This window comes from Rhododendron vialii, chromosome 12a, assembly GCF_030253575.1.
Source record: "Rhododendron vialii isolate Sample 1 chromosome 12a, ASM3025357v1".
Classification (NCBI taxonomy): domain Eukaryota; kingdom Viridiplantae; phylum Streptophyta; class Magnoliopsida; order Ericales; family Ericaceae; genus Rhododendron; species Rhododendron vialii.
In genome coordinates this window covers 3,468,749-3,486,322 of record NC_080568.1, presented here as the reverse complement: position 1 = coordinate 3,486,322, position 17,574 = coordinate 3,468,749, and the positions used below count along the sequence as shown (strand labels likewise).

The 17,574-nt window shown below is 47.5% G+C and overlaps 1 protein-coding gene across 3 annotated transcripts in view; it reads left to right on the top strand.

Moving 5' to 3' along the window:
• Nucleotides 1–226: 226 nt before the first annotated feature.
• LOC131311303 (flavonoid 3',5'-methyltransferase-like) overlaps nucleotides 227–17,574 on the top strand; it is a 47,650-nt gene continuing 30,302 nt past the window's right edge. For 2 of the 3 annotated variants that reach the window (XM_058338700.1, XM_058338699.1), the window contains exons 1-3: nucleotides 227–313; nucleotides 2,171–2,256; nucleotides 3,230–3,377. In XM_058338700.1, coding sequence (XP_058194683.1) covers nucleotides 275–313; nucleotides 2,171–2,256; nucleotides 3,230–3,377 — 273 coding nt within the window. In that variant the 5' untranslated portion in view covers nucleotides 227–274. Of the gene's footprint in view, nucleotides 314–2,170; nucleotides 2,257–3,229; nucleotides 3,378–14,704; nucleotides 14,837–16,024; nucleotides 16,432–17,574 lie in introns of those variants that run through there. The other variant, XM_058338701.1, reaches the window with a different exon arrangement.

Below are 17,574 nucleotides of genomic sequence, written 5' to 3'. Positions count from 1 at the left end.
TGTAGGAGAGGGTGGATAGTTCCTAGGTTGCCTCAACCATCTAAAGGCTTTTCTATTCCTTTCTCTATCTATTTAATCTTGTGAATCAGATCGATGAATACTATTTAGAACTCTATGAGAAATTCCTATAGGGTTTAGTTTGTCTTCCTTTTCTGTTGCACCCAGAAACAAAAAACAAAAAAAAAACAAAAACAAAAAAACAACCTTCAAGTCATCAGTTCGTCACATCAGAGCAAAGCCTTTGAGAAGTTCTTCGGCCATTTGAGACGCAAATATGAAGAAGAGCATCCTCAAAAGTGAAGCCCTTACAAAGGTTAATTTAATGATTATCTGCTTTTCCAAATTCTGTAAGGGTTAAATTGCTATTGGAATTCTGATATGATTGAGGGAAAGAATAATGATAAGAAAATAATAAGTAGAATTTGGCTTCTCTAATTTTTTGTTGTCTTTTTAATTACTACTATTTTTCTTGAATCAATCACAAAATAATGAGCAACATTTGAGGAAAGGGTAAGGGGTCATGCCAGTTTCATAAACCTTGAGATCTGTCTCTTGGCTTACGTTGAGATATTGATTCCTCCCCGCATTAATATTTGTGGTTTCTTCTTAGGTTCAGTTTAATGTATAATCGAGAGGATTCACTTTTTAGACCTCGTGATAACCTCAATCCACGCCAAAAGTTACTCATGTTAGATGGTCATATATTGGAACCAACATGTTTGTTTTCCAGCTGTTTGGGAGGGGGAGAGAGATGCGAAAAAAGGCCGATTTTGAACAAGTTTCCCCTTAATAGAACCCAAGGGGTGGCCTGTTGGTCAAGCCCTGAAATTTTACGGGTATGCTCCATCCTAAAGTCTCATGTGTTATTAACTCGATCTTTTGGAGCCAATTCATATGGATCTTCGCTTCGACTTTAATTGGGCTTCCCATAGGTGTGCGGTGTGGGATTGGACTTTAGAATTAGTTTTCTGGCCTCCAGACCAAAGAAAACATAAATAAAATAAAATAAAATCTCATCGTTGTAGCAAGGTTGTAGAGGAAGCTGAACCGAAAGCATGCATGTGAGCATGTCAATGAACCAGATTCGGTCCAGATTTGCTAGGACTGAATCTGAAATTGCTCAAATTCAACCTGAATCCAAAGTTGTGCAATTATTACTCTTCCTATTTGGTAGGAGAGGAAGCCCTACTTTAAATGTCGGATTCGGATTTTAATCGTCCAATCCGATTAGTATTATTGGATTCAGATTTTTTCGGATTATATTCAGAATGAATTGGATCCGGTCCATTGACAAGTCTACCTAAAAGACATCCTTTTTTTATTGGACCCACAAGCTCACACATAGACTCAACCCGACAATAGGGAGAAATTATCCGGTAGTCCAGACTGTAGTTATCAGCTCCTCGAGAAGAGAAAGTACGAGTATTTCATTATGACAACACGTGCCCGTGCTACCATGGTTCCACACTCGGTCGTATGTGCACGAGATGGGACCCAATGCTGAGCTGACCAACCATTTGGCTCGGGTCCCATCATGTGCATGCATGGCACCCAAACATGAGGGAAGTGTGGAACTGTGATACCAGATCAACACGTCACGTGGTGTCACAGCTACATGAAAAAGTTTCTCCCGCCCTTATGCTTAAGTAGTAACATGGGAGAAACTAGTGCTTGATTTAAGTAGGAAGATGGGTCCTATTAATCCCAACTTTTTTCTCGAGAAGCACCACATGACAGTGTTCAACACCGTTACACCACCACTCTATAATTGCTCATACAATTTAATTTTCCCCTAACATTAATATATACTACTATATCTATGAAACTAGCATTTCCTAATTCTAAAACATTGTCTACATATGTATTTGTACTACAACCAACTGGGGCTAGCTTAGTTTGCCAAGACTCTTGCATCTCACTAGAACTTCAGGAGATCGAGTCTTCCTACTTGCGTGTGGGTGTTCTTCTCTTAAAGGGCTATTCCTTTCTTTGTCTCTGTCCTATAATGAGTTTATTTCTTTTACTGGTTGAGTTGTTGGGTTTGGTTGTCTCGTGGATTGTCACAATTAATGTAGTATTCCGATTTGTATTCTGCACTTTATATTCATATCTGACGTAAAAATAATTTCTTCTATCGATTGAAAAATTAATAAATAATATGTATTTGCAGTACATTTTGGAAACTAATGTCTACCCCAGAGAGCACCCCCAACTCAAGGAACTCAGAGAGGCCACCCTTAACAAGTACACTGATTGGTAAGTTTTTTCTCAATTGACACAATTTGTTTAGCATTTCCATGGGTTCCTCTTATGTTTATTTCCAATTTTAAATAAATGAAAAACGTGAGTCTTGAAAGATTTTACTATCAAGTGGTTTTGGGCGGAAATGTCATTGGATTTAACAGATGGTCCTGAGTATCGATCGAAACCAGGTTTGGGTCGATCATCCGGGTGGATTTGATGTTGCCAAAAAATTGCTTTCAAATTTTGTGATTTGGTTTATGAAAACAGAACGTCGATCAGGAAAAGCTTCAAAGCCGCAAATGGAGAATGCTTTGTGCTACTCTCTTTTTTGTATATGAAGCAGAACTACATTTATGAAAAAGTCATCCGGCACTTACAATATATATTATCTATCTCACGATATAAGAAACACAAAGTGACGAAACTAATGTCTTATCATGTAGAAACTTTATATCCATCTCAGAACTGATTGGCAATGAGTGGAGAGGTCTCAAATGTTATTAAGTGATCACCGATTCCACTCCAAAGCAATGTGAGATTCTATTTCCTTAACAAGATCCTATGCATGAGCCTTGCACTCTCTTCACAACGTCAACAATTAATGAGCGAAAAACGTGGAGTTAGAAACCCACTAAGTCGCCTCAGGATGGCAAAGATTCCTATCAAAGCAAACAACAGAACATCGATGGACATCAAGACAAGAAAATTAACCATAGGCAAAAATCGAAATGGATGACTGCTATCCATGCAGCCAGACGCCGGCAAGCTTTGGACAGGAGAACAAAAACGCCGGCGCTCTAAGGTGCTGGCTAGCCCTCGATTACCATGTCATGATGCTACTTAGTAAACCCATTTTTGTTCTTCTGTTCTTGGATACGCCATAAAACACCAACTTAAAAGAAATTTGTTCATGTAATTGCTCCTTGAGATTGATTTTCTCCTTAGAATCTCGGGTAGAAGTAATCAACTAAAAACTTGCTTGTAGGAGGAGAATAATGGGCGTGCCTGCTGATGAAGGACAACTTATTTCGATGCTTCTAAAGATCATGAATGCCAAGAAGACATTGGAGATTGGTGTTTTTACTGGTTATTCTCTCCTCGCTACGGCTCTTGCTCTTCCTGATGATGGCAAGGCAAGTTTTCCATGGATAAATTCAAGTTAGTCTCTCTCTTTTTTTCTCAGCATCGACGAAAGTTAGTATTGTTAGAATAGTTAGATTAGCACCTTAGAGCAGTAGAACTCCTGACCTCTTTACTCCTAGGCCCTAGCACCTAAGTGCACCTCGTAATGCCGTTGGGCCAAAGGCCTCTTGGCATAAATGCAAGTTAGCTTAGGTGTATTATGGTTTGGGCATGTCTACCGTAGACCAGAAGATGCAGTAGTTAAGAGAGCAGATAAGATAGTTTTGGATAGCAATACTACAGGGAGGGGTAAACCTAAATTGACATTAGATGCCGTGGTGCGCAACGATATGGGTATAATAGATTTGTGTGAATAAGTGGCCCTCGACAGGGCTTAATGGAGGAAAATGATTCATGTAGCCGACCCCAAGTGATTGGGACTTAAGGCTGTGGAGGCTTCGGTCATGGTCTCGGTATCTAACCGGATCACCATCAACCGAGGCCTCATATTAACACGAGCCTGTGTATATCTTTCTGTTTACTCGCTCGGCGTCAGGTCTCCTGTTGACACTTCGGTTAATTACCGAGGTGTGCATTCCGTTTGGGTCTCTTGGCAGAATGCAGCATAGCAGGAGGGGACCATGAGCAACACGTGGCGAAAAGGATCATCTGGGCCAGGCCTGCCCATGTGCCTCGTAACCGTCTTATCCAGTGCGTCATCTATGACGTCACCCGAAACGGTTACCTAAGCGTGACCTCCACGCACTAGCTTGGAGCCCAAGTTAACCTAGGTCTATAAATACAAAGGGATACTCATCTTTGAGAGGTATGCCATCTTTCCCTAACCCTAGAACTAAAAGCATCTCTCCTTACATCTAACTTGATCGTTGGAGGGTCACTAGGCTATTCCAGCCTTAGTGACTTGGTGCAGGGTCAGCGGCGGAGGAACGGAGCAGCGGAAGTGAAGTACTAGTTCAGGCGAAGGTCCCTCCTCCTAAATCGAACCCCTACAAAGGCTCGGTTTGGTTTGGTCTGATTTAGCTTAGGCGTATTATGGCCGAGAAATAGTCGCTTAGGACCGTATATCTGGAAGGAAAGAAAATTGGATGATCAAGGAAGAAAACCCTCTTCTAATTTGTTTGTTTGTTAAAATAACAGAGAAAAAAGTTACAGCAGCATTTAGAATAAATATTGCTACGTTATTAGCTCAACCATCGAAATTTAGAGTAAATTTTGCAGGTAATAGCAATTGATCCAGACAGAGAAGCTTATGAGGTAGGATTGCCGTTTATCAGGAAGGCCGGTGTGGAGAATAAGATCCACTACATCCGACCTCATCGCCAGGAGCGTTTTCCCAGAAAATCGGTTAGTATCGATCCAAAGAGAAAGGAGCACGAACGATTGGACAAACTCGTCCCCAAGAAGCGTACAGCGACTGAGCGTCCAGACGGCCCCGACCGTTCGATCCGACCTCATCGCGATGCGCGACTTGCACGACTCTCGACCTCTCCATTCACAAGAGAGATCGACTCGGTTACCCCCCCCCCCCCCCAAAGGATTCTCCCAACCCAAGTTCGCCAAATATGACGGCAAGACCGCGGCGTACACTCATCTGGTCCAGTATAAAACCGTCATGTCTCTGTTTCTTCGGAATGAACCCTCGGACGATGCTTTCCTGTGCAAAGTGTTTCCAGCAAGCCTCGGCAACCTGGGCCTCACCTGGTTCAATCAACTCCCGGCTCGGTCAATCTCCTCGTTCGACTCCCTCTGTGACGCCTTCATGGCACGGTTCGTAACGAGCAACAAGCACGAGAAGGAGATCGACTCCCTCTTAGCCCTCCGTAAGAGGAACGACGAAACGCTTCGGCAGTACGCCGGCCGTTATTGGGAGTTGTTCAATGAGATAGAAGGTTGCGACGGTGTCATCTCTGCCCGAGGATTCAAGCTCGGTCTCACATCCCAGGACGAGCAAGTCTACGACGACCTCGCTCGCCATAAGCCGAACTCTATGAAGGACCTTATGACTCGAATCGAGAACTGGTGTCAGCTCATCGAGTCCAAGGCAGAGAGAGGCATCGGGAAGCCTACAAGTTCAAAAGCGTTGAACACTTCGGTATCCATACCGGCCCCCGCACCTGTCTCAACCCCGAAGAAACAGGTCAACACGATCAAGCAGTCGCCGAGGAGGGGGCCGAAGCCAAGTGACTTCAACGCCGAAAAGACCGTCTTCACCATTCCCATCTACCGGATCATTGATCAAGTGAAGGATCAGCCCTTCTTCTCCTTCCCCAATCAAAAGCTCAAAACCGAAAATGGGAAAATCAAGAATCCCATCGTTCGATGCAGCTACCATAGCGAGCAAGGTCACTTCACCACAGCATGCAAGCCCTTCAAGGCCTACTTGGAACAGCTTGTTGCTGGTGGCCACCTCGGCAACTTCATCGATCACGAGAAGACGACGGCTCGGACACAGAGGACCGAATCACATACCGAGGAAGAGGTACAGACAATCAACGTCATACACGGTCCCTTGAACCCCGAAGCCGCTCGAGTCATCCGGGCAGAATTGAATGAAGCCTCCTCCTCCAAGCAGGTCATGCTAGTTGGCCCCGAACCGAAGCGCCCCAGAACCGACGACGGCTCCAAATGGACGATAACGTTTACCGAGAAGGATCTCGACTGCGTCCAGCTTCCCCACAACGACGCCCTCGTGGTCACGCTACGCATCGGAAATTTCAACGTCCGTCGCGTCCTCGTAGACCAGGGCAGCTCGGCTGAAGTCATGTACTACTCCCTTTTCAAGGATCTGAAGATTCCCGAGACCGACCTCCGTCCTTCCGAAGTTCCCCTTATCGGCTTCAACGGAGCTCCTGTCTGGCCCATCGGTATGATCACTCTTCCTGTCCGTGCCGGCTCGGTAACGCTTGAAATAGACTTTGTGGTGGTCGACGTCCCTGGCCCTTACAACGCCATTGTCGGTCGAACCTGGCTGCATAGGCTTAAAGCGATTGCCTCCACTTATCACCAAGTGGTACGTTTCATCGGCACTAACGGGCACCAGGAATATCTGTACGGAGACTAGACCGCGGCCAAGCAGTGCTACGTCAACGCTGTCCGAAGCACCAAACAGACCCCCCGGGTGAATCTCATTGAAGCACCCGAAGCCCCAATTTTGGAGGACGTCGGCAGATCCCCCGACGACAAAACCGTCGAAGATGTGGCCACAATCCCAATCACCGAGGACGGCTCCCGCTTCTTCCTTGTCAGTTCCTCACTTAGTGACACTGATCGGAACGAGACGGTAGCTTTTCTCAACCGAAACATTGAAGTGTTCGCCTGGACTCCCTACGAGATGCCGGGGCTCGACCCCTCTTTCATCTGCCACGAGCTCAACATCGACAAAGCCAAGCGACCGGTCGTACAGAAGGCACGACGGTCCTCTCCCATTCACTTCGAGGCCATCATTGAAGAAGTTAACCGACTCCTAAATGCTGGGGCAATCAGAGAGGTCCAGTACCCCAAGTGGTTGGCTAACACCGTCGTAGTCAAGAAGAAGAATGGCAAATGGCGTGTCTGCGTCGACTACTCCAACCTTAACGATGCCTGCCCGAAGGACTTCTTTCCTCTTCCCCGAATTGACCAGCTTGTCGACGCCACCTCCGGACACGAGCGACTCAGCTTTTTGGATGCGTACCGGGGCTACCACCAGATCGCCATGAGCGAAGGCGATATCGAGAACACCGCCTTCATTACCCCCCACGGGATCTTCGGTTACCTTGTCATGCCCTTCGGTTTAAAGAATGCCGGAGCAACCTTCCAGCGAATGATAACCAAGATGTTCGAGCAATTACTGGGCGACACTATGCTGGCATACATTGACGACATGGTGGTTAAAAGTCTTCGCGCCGGTGATCATCTAACTCACCTCGCCGAAGTCTTTGAGATACTCAAGCGCCACAAACTCCGCCTCAATGCCGAGAAATGTGTCTTCGGCGTCAGCTCCGGCAAATTTCTTGGCCATCTCGTCTCCCGGCGCGGTATTGAGGCCGATCCTTCCCAAATTCGAGCAATTGATCAGCTCTCGGCTCCCCACAACAAGCGCGATGTTCAGCATCTAACCGGGATGGCTGCTGCTCTGAATCGGTTTATAAGTCGCTCCTCGAACAAATGTTAGCCATTTTTCGCTCTACTAAAGGGCAGCCGACGAAGCTTCAACTGGACAGAAGAATGTGACCGAGCCCTCCAGCGACTAAAGGAGTATCTTTCCACGGCTCCACTCCTCGTCACTCCAAGGGACCAGGAGGACTTGTTCCTCTATCTCGCTGTCTCCCCGCACGCCGTAAGCTCGGTGCTCGTCCGACAGGAGGGTCGGGAGCACCAGCCAATCTACTACTCCAGCAAAACCATGACACCCGCCGAGACGCGCTACCTCCCCCTGGAGAAGCTCGTGCTCACCCTAATCTCAGCCTCCCGAAAGCTTGCCCCGTACTTCCAGTCCCATCGCATCATCGTCCTGACCGAGTTCCCCCTCAAATCTCTTCTCCGGAAGGTCGATCTCTCCAACCGAATTTCACAATGGGCCGTTGAGATTGCCAATTTCGAAATCCACTTTCAGCCTCGGACAGCAATAAAGGCTCAGGTGCTGGCTGACTTCATCGCAGAGCTTACACCGCCCAACGTATCTGCCTCGACACCCCCACCGAGCACCGAAGCAGTACTCCAAGCCAACCCTAGCACAGCCTGGCAGCTCTTTCACGGAGATGTATGGAAAATGTACGTCGATGGCGCATCCAATAGCCGAGGCGCAGGTGCAGGCGTCGTTCTTCTCTCACCCTCCGGTGTCTTGCACGAAAGCTCCTTCTCCATCAATTTCCCAGCCTCTAACAACGAGGCCGAATATGAGGCGTTGATCTCCGGACTCAAGACTGCCGAAGCCATTGGCATCGAGGAGCTCGTCGTTTACAGCGACTCCCAGTTGGTGGTTAACCAACTCTCTGAAGAATACGAAGCTCGGGATGACCGGATGCGTACCTACCTCAGCGCCGCAGTCCAGCTCATTCAACGCTTTAAAGCAATCAGAGTCGAGCATATTTCAAGGGAACAGAACGCCCACGCCGACGCCCTGGCAGGGCTCGCTTCGGCATTCTCATGTACCGGACACCGATCCATTTCCTTCAGTTCTATCGACAAGCCCAGTTTTGAGCTCGAAGACCTACAGAAGGAAGTACTCAACATAGAGCTCGGTCCGAGCTGGATGGATGAAATCGTCCTTTACCTGAGAGAGGACTCCCTGCCCACTGACAAAAAGGAGGCTCACCGACTCCGAAACAAAGCTGCTCTCTTCTGGCTCAATCCCAACGGCAAGCTTTACCGAAGATCATTCACCGGGCCGTACTTACTGGTTGCACACCCACATCAAGTTCCGGGCATTATCGAAGAACTTCATGCCGGTGACAGCGGTTGTCACTCCGGTGGACAATCGCTCGCCCACCGAGCCCTCACTCAAGGATATTGGTGGCCGACAATGAAGAAGGACTCTGAAGAGTTCGTCAAGCGTTGCAAAAAGTGCCAGATGTTCGCTCCCATTAGCCATCAGCCGGCCCGGGACCTGAGCCCTCTCACCAGCCCCTGGCCCTTCTCCCAATGGGGCATGGATATCGTTGGAAAGCTCCCAGTCGCTCCGGGTGGATTCAAGTTCCTTTTAACCGCAACAGATTATTTCTCGAAATGGGTCGAGGCCGAGCCCCTGGTAACCATCGAAGAAACAGACGTCATCCGCTTTGTGTGGCGCAACATCTCACGCTTCGGTGTGCCGTTCGCCATAATTACTGACAATGGAGGGCAGTTTACAGGACAGAAGTACCGGGCTCTGCTTGACGAATACGGTATCAAATGGGACACGTCCACTCCGGCTTACCCCCAGGGCAACGGACAGGCTGAGGCGGCAAACAAAGCAATTTCATCCGGACTAAAGCGACGACTCGAGTCACGGCGAGGAAAGTGGGCCGAAGAGCTGCCCAGGGTACTCTGGGGCTACCGTACGACGCCTCGGCGATCAACCGGTCGCACACCTTTTTCCTTGGCATTCGGAATGGAGGCGGTCATCCCACTCCAAGTCGGACTCCCAACAATGAGAACAGAAAATTTTGATGAGTCGGTCAACAACACCACCATTGCTTCGGACCTCGATTTAGCCGAAGAAGAACGGGACAACGCAAGGATAAAGCTCGCTTCATACCAACAGGAGGTTGCAAAGGGTTACAACCGAAGCGTGCGCCTCCGGTCATTCAAACCTGACGACCTTGTTTGGAAAAAGGTGGTGGAGAAATCCAACAAGCGAAAGCTAATGCCCAATTGGGAGGGTCCTTACCGAGTTCTCAAGCACCTCGGATCGGGTAACTACAAATTGGAGAAGCTGGATGGTTCCCCCATCGCTAAGTCATGGAATGCAAACAACCTGAAAAAGTTCTACGGATAGTGCTCGGTTACCGAAGCCCGTTTGATCTTTATTACGTTGCGTTTTCTTTTGAGAATTTTTGAAGGCAATCAACTTATGTATTGACAATACTCCGAGTTTTAATGAGAATTCTCTTTGGAACTGTTCGTACAACTGATTGTTTAAATTACTTATACTTGGTCTATTCTTGCCCGGACCATTTTATACCGACTTCAGGGATATTGTTCTCCTATAGGTGATACCCTCGGACAAAATTCCCACCAAGTCACCCAGGCCTCTTCGGTCGTCTGAATTTCTGGTCACTCGCTGTAAGGATACTCGGCCTCTCTCTCCGAGCCCCTTACACCGACCCACCAGAAACCTCTCACTGTTCGGACTCGCCGCGTCACAAACCTATGGCAGAAGCCATACCACTTCGTTACCCCGGCCTACGTCCCTAGCAGTAATACCATCCCGCGCCTGCTCGATAAGCTCATTACTCAGCAGGGGCGTGCAATGTCAAAAATTCATTAAAACGAGTGGCTCTGATTCGGTCCCTACCGGCCCTCCTACTAGCTGGGGCTTCGGGACGAGTCACTTTTTCTTGATTAAACATCTTTTTTATGCTTGGCAAAACGATTCGGTTAACGCTTCGGTTAAACTTGTTTCTACAAACTTTCCAAGTCCCACCGAAGCAGGGGCATCATAACCTAAGGAGCAAACCAATCAAACAAGCATTTCAAAGAGAAACATTCAAGAAAAGAAAGAGCATTCATTCACGAACTATTAACAAAAAGGGTACTGCTTCAATATCAAATATTTGCAAACTCTGGAACAGCAAACTCCCAATGTTCGGAGCCGTCCAGTCAAAAGTTACAGAATTCAAAGACAAAAGTAAAAGAAGACGCTATCCTAAGAGCAAGCTGGCAGGTCGAGCCGGACCTCGGACGCCGGGGCATTTGGATCAGCTTGGTTCCCAGGACCTTGGTCCTCGGACGCCGGCTCCACCACTTTCTCCTCCTCTTCTGGAAGGACAAGCTCCTCGAGAGGCGCCTCGGGGAGTGTTCGGAGATCAGAGTCTTCGGGGAGGCCGAGCCTCTTCACCAGGGCTTCATGGCCATACCGAAGGCCGTCCAAGAAACGGTCCCGATGCAGCTCCGCCTCAATCTCCCGAACTTGCTTTTTGTACTCTACTCCGGCTGCATCCCAGCCTTCATCGTAGCCTCCCTTCCTCGTGAAGTCAACCTCTGTGGCCCTGGTGACTCGCATTGTGTTGGCATCCTCCTCGGCCTTGGCGGCTCTGGCCTCTGCCTCCACTCTCTCCCTGTCGCATCTCTGGAAATCCGCCAGGTAAAGATCGCAAGTCTCCCGAGCCAGCTTGAGGTCCTCCTCCTTCCGAGCCAGCTCCGGGGCAAGCTTGTCGTTCTTCTCTTCCTACTTCTTGCATCGGTCATTGATGGCCAATGCCCGAGCTCCAGCCTGCAAACAGAAAAATACAAGAAATTCAACAAAGTGCAAACTTTCAGACTGAAGAAAATGGGACACAAACCATTAACTTACATTGAAAAGGGCCTGAGCAATCTCGGCCGTAATGTCCTCCGTCAAGCCGGTGACAGCCCGAGCGTCCCTAGGAAGAATGCTTCCTTGGAGCATCCCGAAGGCCACGCCGAGGTTTTTGACACTGTCGGCATGGTGGATCGGGCGGCCAGCAAAATGCCGAAACTCGGGAGCCCAGGGGAGTTCCCTTGGATTGACCCAGGTGCCTTCCTCTTCTCCACCGGTTCTCCCTCCGAGCTCCTCCCGTTCCTCCTCGATCAGGATCGTCTCCTGACCTCCGGCTCCCTCCTCCCGCCGAGTCCTCTTTTCCGGGGGCTCCTGCGGCGAGACTGGGGTCGGTCTTGAAGTCCCGGCACCAGGAGTACCCGGGACTGTCCCCCTGCCCCGGCCAGCAGGCCTTCGGCGCCTCAGGTTCAGCACCTCTCGGGTTCCCGTGCCCTCCATTTCCTCGCTCAGCCCGGTCCTCTCTGGGGTCTCACGATCAACCTCTTGGCGAATCACTCCCTGAGGCCCTGATGTGCTGCCCTCGGCCTCGTTCTGTCCTCTTCCCACACCTCTTTCGGCTCTCCCTCCTCGGCCTCGTCCCCGACCTGCCCGTGGAACCCCCTGCTGTCTCGGTTTTTTCTTCAGAAAGCCTGTATAAGTCGGGGTATACCCAAGCAGTTCTGGCGCGTACCGACCTGTTATGGGAATGGCGTAGGCCGCTGTAATTCGAGCCCGGTCAGCTCTCTCCCGAAGCTGTTGCACGATTCCCTCGCCTGCAAGGCAAAATCAAAACAAGAGATCAACACGAAGTACGCAAGGCATACGAAAACAAATGAAGCCTCTACCGAAAAGTAAATTCTACCAACCAGGAGCCCCGGTCCCAAACTGTACTCTGGTAGTGGTATCGGCATTCTCCCCGGGCCCAAACATAAAATTGCCGGTCACCGAGATGTAGATGTTTGCCCACTCCTCAGAATCGGGGAGATGATCGACGAGGAACGTGTCGTACCCCGTCCTGCACGAGAGATAATATCGGTTGCTCTCTCGATTTACTCCTAGGAGGTATACGCCGAAGAGTTCTTCGACCCCAAACGTCAAGTTGAACTGCCTCCTCAGCTCAACAATGCTTGTGATGATTCGGTAGGAGTTTACTGTAAGCTGGGAGGAAGTAAGGGAGACGGTCCGGAGAACTCGTCGGACAAATTGATGAAGGGGGAATCTAATCCCTCCCTCGGTGATAGCCATCAAAGGAAAGATCAACTCCCCTGGTCGGTGAGGAAGGACCTTGGGGTTGTTGTCGGGAAGCAGCCGGACCTCTACGCCCGGAGGGATGCTGTAAACCCTTTTGAACTCGGCGTAGGCAGCCGGGGTCCCATTAAAATACTGGCTCACGTAGGGGCACGGCCTCATCGGCCTTCTTCGTCCCCGAACCTCCTCGGGGGCATCCGCAAATGGACCGGGTCCGCGGCCAGAAGTACTTGGGGCTTCCATCTCCCAAGAAGCGAGGGTTGTAATTGGGCGTGGAGCTCTAAGAGGGTCCGAAGGCTCGATGACGTCCAATGGAATTCGGTAAACGGCCTGGGCACGACACTCCTCAAAAATCTCCTCAAGATCGGCAGAAAGGGAGCTACTGGTACTGTCCGAGGAGACTTCAATGACCATTCGCCCCTACCTAGCAAGAAAAGACGTGCAAAAATCCGTTAGTTATATGCTCAGGGAAAAGCAACATGACCTAGCAAGCATGGGGCGAAATGGTCATCGCTCCTCGGTAGGTTCCTAGGCATCTCTCCCCGAGAAAGGCGCCCGAGGCCGGTGGTCGTTTCTATGGTCTCAGGTTGAAGATTGGCCTCGGGAAGAATGCGGGCCTCGGGTTGAATCTGGAGCTCGGGAAAACTAAGAACAGCACAGGAAACGCCCAGCGCCGCCGCGGGAAGAGCGACGGCGAACGGCGGAACAGTCCCAACGCTTGAGAAATGGGGATTGGAATGAAGAAAACTTGAGGAAAATGATCAAAACGCGAAAACTAGCGACTGAAGATCGTCATACCTGAGTTTCGTGACGAGATCCGCGTCCAAAAACGCTCAAAATCTCGATCAAATGCTGGGAACAGACGGCGGCGGCGGTTCGACTTCAGAAGCAACGAGAGCGTAGACGTCTTCCCTCTGCCTTCCCTATTTATAACAAGAGAGACGGAGTTAGGCGCGGGAAACGAAGCATCGTGCACCGAGCCGTCAGATCTTCGACGCGTGTTGCCATCGGACGGCTAGTATTAAGGACTCTGCACCGAGGACAGGCGCCGGATATTCAGACCTTAGGCATGTTGACGCGTGTCACCGAAGCGACGTTTCGTACCAATCAACTGACATGGCACGTGCCGAGGCAGCTTTCTGATTCTGAGACCTCGGCAACAGCTGACACGTGGCTCTTCTCTGGCGCGGATTGAACAGGAATCTACCGAAGCAATTTCACTCTTCGGTTATTCTCTAAAAAGATCAAAGCCTGATATCTCATACGACGGGGTCAAGACCCTGAAGCAGAGGTGCGAAGCTCCAGGGACTTGAGGGGCTATTGTGGAGGCTTCAGTCATGGTCTCGGTATCTAACCGGATCACCATCAACCGAGGCCTCATATTAACACGAGCCTGTGTATATCTTTCTGTTTACTCGCTCGGCGTCAGGTCTCCTGTTGACACTTCGGTTAATTACCGAGGTGTGCATTCCGTTTGGGTCTCTTGGCAGAATGCAGCATAGCAGGAGGGGACCATGAGCAACACGTGGCGAAAAGGATCATCTGGGCCAGGCCTGCCCATGTGCCTCGTAACCGTCTTATCCAGTGCGTCATCTATGACGTCACCCGAAGCGGTTACCTAAGCGTGACCTCCACGCACTAGCTTGGAGCCCAAGTTAACCTAGGTCTATAAATACAAAGTGATACTCATCTTTGAGAGGTATGCCATCTTTCCCTAACCCTAGACCTAAAAGCATCTCTCCTTACATCTAACTTGATCGTCGGAGGGTCACTAGGCTATTCCAGCCTTAGTGACTTGGTGCAGGGTCAGCGGCGGAGGAACGGAGCAGCGGAAGTGAAGTACTAGTTCAGGCGAAGGTCCCTCCTCCTAAATTGAACCCCTACAAAGGCTCGGTTTGGTTTGATCTGATTTAGCTTAGGCGTATTATGGCCGAGAAATAGTCGCTTAGGACCGTATATCTGGAAGGAAAGAAAATTGGATGATCAAGGAAGAAAACCCTCTTCTAATTTGTTTGTTTGTTAAAATAACAGAGAAAAAAGTTACAGCAGCATTTATAATAAATATTGCTACGTTATTAGCTCAACCATCGAAATTTAGAGTAAATTTTGCAGGTAATAGCAATTGATCCAGACAGAGAAGCTTATGAGGTAGGATTGCCGTTTATCAGGAAGGCCGGTGTGGAGAATAAGATCCACTACATTCAGTCTGGTGGCATGATCATATTGAACAACCTCCTCTCGAATGTAAGTCCTTTAGGGAAACTCTGTGTTTTTTTGCTGCGGTTGCTGGGGCTGTGTTTCGGTTGTTGCTTTTCTGGCGGGTTTGTGCTTTGCCGGGTTCTGCTTGGTTTTATTGGTCAGAGGTTGTTTGTTGTTGGTGGTGTGAGTTTGTTTGGTGCTTTTCTCCTGGTGTTTCGTGTGGGAGTCTAATCTGCCTGAGATTTTTCCGTGTGCGCGCAAGCCCAATCCGATGGGGAGTATCCACGGAGTCCACACCACATCTCATGGACCCAATATATATTGAATGACCCATATCCACGTAAAAGGCTAAGCCTTGTAAGTAATGAGTCACCTAATTGTATATTAAAGTCCAGCCATTTTTCTATTTATCCAATGTGGAACTTAATTCTTCACACATGTTCCCAACATTTCGTCTCCCGTCCTTCATTGTAGAGGCTAAGCAGTTGGCTTTTCGTTGGTGTAGTTGTGTTTTGTGGTGCTTCTTTTTTTTGTTGGTGTCGTGCCAATGTTTTTTCTTTGGGCCTCAGGGTGCTTTTACTTGCCCTTATCTTTTTAATCTTTGTATCCCTTTCAAAGATTAATAAATTTTGCCAAGAAAATAAAAAAACTCTGTTCCCCTATATGCAAATCTGTATTTCAAAATCTAACTGCGATCATATATACTATTTTGATGTAATACCTGGTTTTCTCTGATAGCTTTGATCTTTCCAGATATCATATCTTCTACTCGTTTCTTGGCTACTACCCTGACTGTGTCAAGTTTTGCAAGATCCAATGGTTTTTTACATATATTTGGCACCAATTGAAGACAAGCTGATCCGAAATAGATTGCCTGGTCAAGTGCACCGTAGAATCGAAGACTAATAGATGTAATCGTAGATTACTGCAATGGCAGTAGCCAGTAGGACGACAATTCCCTCTCTTGCACGAGACCGTAGAGTCAAAGACTAATAGACGTAAGCGTAGATTACGTACTGCAATGGCAGTAGCCAGTAGGACGACTATTGCCTACATTTTCTTCTATCTCTTTCCCTCTCTTGCACGAGACCGTTCCAACAGGTTTCCTAATGGTGACGCAGATCAATAAATCGCACAGAACGAATCATGCGGATTTTGGATATTATTATTTTTGGATAAAAATGGATATATGTAGGTAGGTTATTGACCTTAAGAGTTCTGCTAATTATGTAGGAGAGACAAGAAGGGGAATTTGACTTCGCGTTTGTGGACGCTGACAAGGAGAACTACATCAATTACCATGAGCTTCTGTTGAAGTTGGTTAAGGTTGGCGGTATCATAGCATACGACAACACTTTGTGGTTTGGCAGTGTTGCCCCTTCTGAGCATGAAGAAGCGGAGGACACATACAGGGATGCTCTGAGAAAGTTGAACAGCTTCCTTGCTTCTGATTCCCGTATCGATCCTTCGCTCGTCTCCATTGGCGATGGTCTCACCCTCTGCAGGCGCCTCCGTTAGCCAAATAATCACGAAAAAACTCGCAACAGAATAAACTCTCTTCGTATTATTGTATCTGTGTGGCCTTTTCTCTTCTTTTTTTGGTTGGTAAAGGTGGCCTTTTCTTTAGATCTTGCCAAAATAAGAAATCACCTTCTCAACCAGTTTGTTGAACATGTTTGATTCCAATTCTGGGTATAATAATATTCTGGGGGGTTGTGTAATAAATTGTCATGAGAGTACTCTTTATTGTATTGTAAAGACTCTGTACATATCAGTCATCAAACATAATACTCTATCCGTTCCATAATGTTTGTCCGGCCTGCAAAATGATATCTTAAAAATAACATAAATTTTTTATGAAAAAATTCAAACGTTTTTCACAAATTAAAAGAACTCATCAATATCTAGTGAGTCGTTAATTTTTTTTTGAATTTTTCTAGCAAATATTATATTATTTTTAAGCTTCTATTTTTCGGATCTGATAAACATTTTGGGACAGAGAGAATACATGGTAAGGATTCCTCATCTACCTGTTCACCACCTTAGGTCTTGGATTCATGAATTTGTGGACACAAAAGAAAAAGACTTGAAGTTTTTTTTTTGGTCTTTATATAAAAATATATTTTGGTCAGTTATAGGGACAAAGTTGGATGTTTTATAAAAGTTTTTAATTTTCAGTACCTGGTTGAAATGATTTTTTATAGGGATCCTAAATAAAAATATTTTTGAACGACATAAGCGACTCCGATTATGTTTGTAGAACCCAAAACAGATTCAAAACCATATGGGCATGGATCATGTACTCTCTTGCCTATGCAGGTAACATGAGCGTTTTCGGAAATCGTTTTCGCCAGGGATCGCAGGTACTGTGGGGGCCCGTTTCAGACCAAGATGCTTAAGAAAGATCAAGATACATACTTTCTCCATCCGTCCCTAAATAAATATTTGCCGCGCAAAATTAGGCATTCAAAAAGATGCATTTGTTTCGTTGAGTAAATTAATTTTTTTCACAAATCAATAGATAATAATGAGTACTATTAGCTAGATTGTGAAAAAAAAATTAAATTTTTAATAAAAAATATACATATTTTTTAAAGTCTAATTTTGCGCACCGAACACTTATTTAGGAACGGAAAGAGTAGTATTTTTTTGGTATCATTTTTTTGAATGCAAAGATGAACGGGTACGATATAACTGTAAGGCCTTTCTGCAGTCCAATTGCAGAGAATTCACGTCCAAGATTTTGTCCAAGATTACCCATAGTCTATTTTCGCTACATAATT